Source organism: Chinchilla lanigera, unplaced genomic scaffold (genome assembly GCF_000276665.1).
Source record: "Chinchilla lanigera isolate Chin_1 unplaced genomic scaffold, ChiLan1.0 scaffold00094, whole genome shotgun sequence".
NCBI classification, from domain to species: Eukaryota; Metazoa; Chordata; class Mammalia; order Rodentia; family Chinchillidae; genus Chinchilla; species Chinchilla lanigera.
This window is the reverse complement of record NW_004955495.1, coordinates 6,072,112-6,074,090: the sequence shown is the minus strand read 5'-3', so window position 1 is coordinate 6,074,090 and position 1,979 is coordinate 6,072,112. Positions and strand designations below refer to the sequence as shown.

At 63.5% G+C, this 1,979-nt stretch overlaps 1 protein-coding gene across 1 annotated transcript in view; it reads right to left on the bottom strand.

The window, feature by feature from the left end:
• Positions 1 to 1,979, bottom strand: part of Btbd2 (BTB (POZ) domain containing 2) — a gene marked incomplete at its 5' end in the record, with an annotated part of 13,069 nt that extends 11,090 nt beyond the window's left edge. Inside the window, 1 exon segment of the mRNA XM_005405935.2 lies at positions 1,812 to 1,979. Within this exon segment, the coding sequence (XP_005405992.2) occupies positions 1,812 to 1,979 (168 nt within the window).

The following is a 1,979-nucleotide window of genomic DNA, read 5'->3' as shown; positions in this document are numbered from 1 at the left end:
CAGACTGAACTCAAAACACAATCCTCCTGCCTCAGCCTCCCGAGTGCTGGGATAATAGGTGTATGCCACCACACCCCACTACTTCTGCTCTATTCTTGAGAGCAGCCGCACCCCAGTGTAGGATCTGAGAGGAAGCTGCAGCGCCTCCCTCCTGCTTCCTTCCCTGCGGGCAGCACTTGGGTCCTTGCTGCTGCCAGTGCCAGGGCAGGAGACACCTGCTTTGCCTTAGGCTCTGTCTGCTTTTAGTTCTTCCCACCTCTCTGGGAATGAGCCCTGGGCTAGTGACAAGGACTGAGTCAGGGCAAAGCATTCCGGCAAACCTGCGACGAGCAAGTCCACCAGACTCCACTACACACGTGGAAACAGAGGCACAGAAAGGTCAAGAAACCACTGCTCAGCCATTGCTATGCAACCACCCAAGCCAACACCAATCCCTGCCGCGTCTATCCACAGCTGTGACTCTGAAGCCAGAAGCCTGGGGACCCCACCACAGCCCCCCAGGCTGCCTCACCCACCTCAGCACCGGACAGTTACTCCAGGGAAGCTGAATCTGCTTCCCGGTTTGCTGCCCATGGCCAAGGCCTTGTGTACTCAGGGCCTCCCGCGAGCTTGCTCCAAACCCTCCAGCCACAGGGCCCCTCACTTCTGCTCTGGCCCTGTTGCGGTTCCACACACCCAGCCCCTCTCCTCCCGTCCTCGCTCCAGCACTGCGGGCTACGGTCCCACTTTGCCACCAAACCCATAAAACCTTAAAGACAACCAAGTACATGCGCCAAGTTCGGCCAAAGCCCACCGGGACCTGTCACTCCTGGAACAGAAACCCGAGTGTCCACTCTTTATAAGGCCATTGCTAGCAGCCCGGGGCCTGACGGGAGGAGGGAGCATCTTTCAAGATGCCTGCTCATAAGGCCATCAGCACAGGTGGGTATTGAGCGGGCGAGCAAAGAAGAGGTCGCCAGCTGCGTGCAAACCCACCAACTGCGTGCTCCGGGACTGGGGGAAGGGCTGAGGCCACATCCTGGGACGCTGCAAGAATGAGACCCTCAGGCACAGAAAGCCCATGCACATGCCGCCAGCAAAAAAGGTCTCCAGGCACTGGGGTCTGCACAAGCCACAGGTCAGGGGGTTCCCCCGGGGCCACACAGCAGCACCCCACACCACTGAGACCCCAACTATGTAAAACAGGTAGGGACCAGCGAGCTGGCAGCAGGGCCTGAGGATGCAGAGGACACGGGAGAGTGAGATGAGAGGGGTCTGGGAGCAGGGGGTCGCTGGGTGGGACCAGGCAGGTGAGGGTCAGTTCTGGGGTCTCGGTACAGGCAGAAGTCGCAGGCAGGTTGCTGGGTGGCAGGTCGGGGGCTCTGGAGGAGGCCTGGGGCCCCGGGCTGGATGAGTGGAAACACAAGGGTCTCTGATGGAGAATGGGGAGCCAGAGGGTGCTGGAGTGGAGGGGGTGCGGGGAGTACCAGGATGTGTTCAGGGGAATGGGGTCGCCAAGGCCCTGAAATGGAGGGGTCCGGGGTCACAAACCGGGCGGAGGAGGTAGCAGGGATGAGGACCCCATGAGACCCAGGGCCCGGGGGCCAAGGCGGGGACGGCAGGGTTCCAGGGGCTCTCAGGTGCAGGGCAGGGACTGGGAGGTGGAGGGGTCCCAGGTGCAGGGTCGTGGGGAGCCGGGGTCCTGTGCTGCAGGATCCGGGCAGTGGGGTTCCCGGGGCGCGCTCAGGTGCGGGGATCCTGGGGTGCAGGATGCCGGGAGCGGGGTCCAGGGTCACGGGTGCAGGGTCGCGCGCAGGCCCGCCGCGGCCCACCTGTGCGCCGGGACGCGCTGCGAGCCGAGCCCCTTGCCCACCAGGAAGTGCACGTCGCAGAGCACCTCGTTGTTGAAGAGGAAGGCGAAGCGCTCCTGCACCGTGGGCTTGGTGGCCTGCCAGTTGTACACGGGCTCGCGCAGCAGCGCGGCCCCCGCGCCCGCCGCC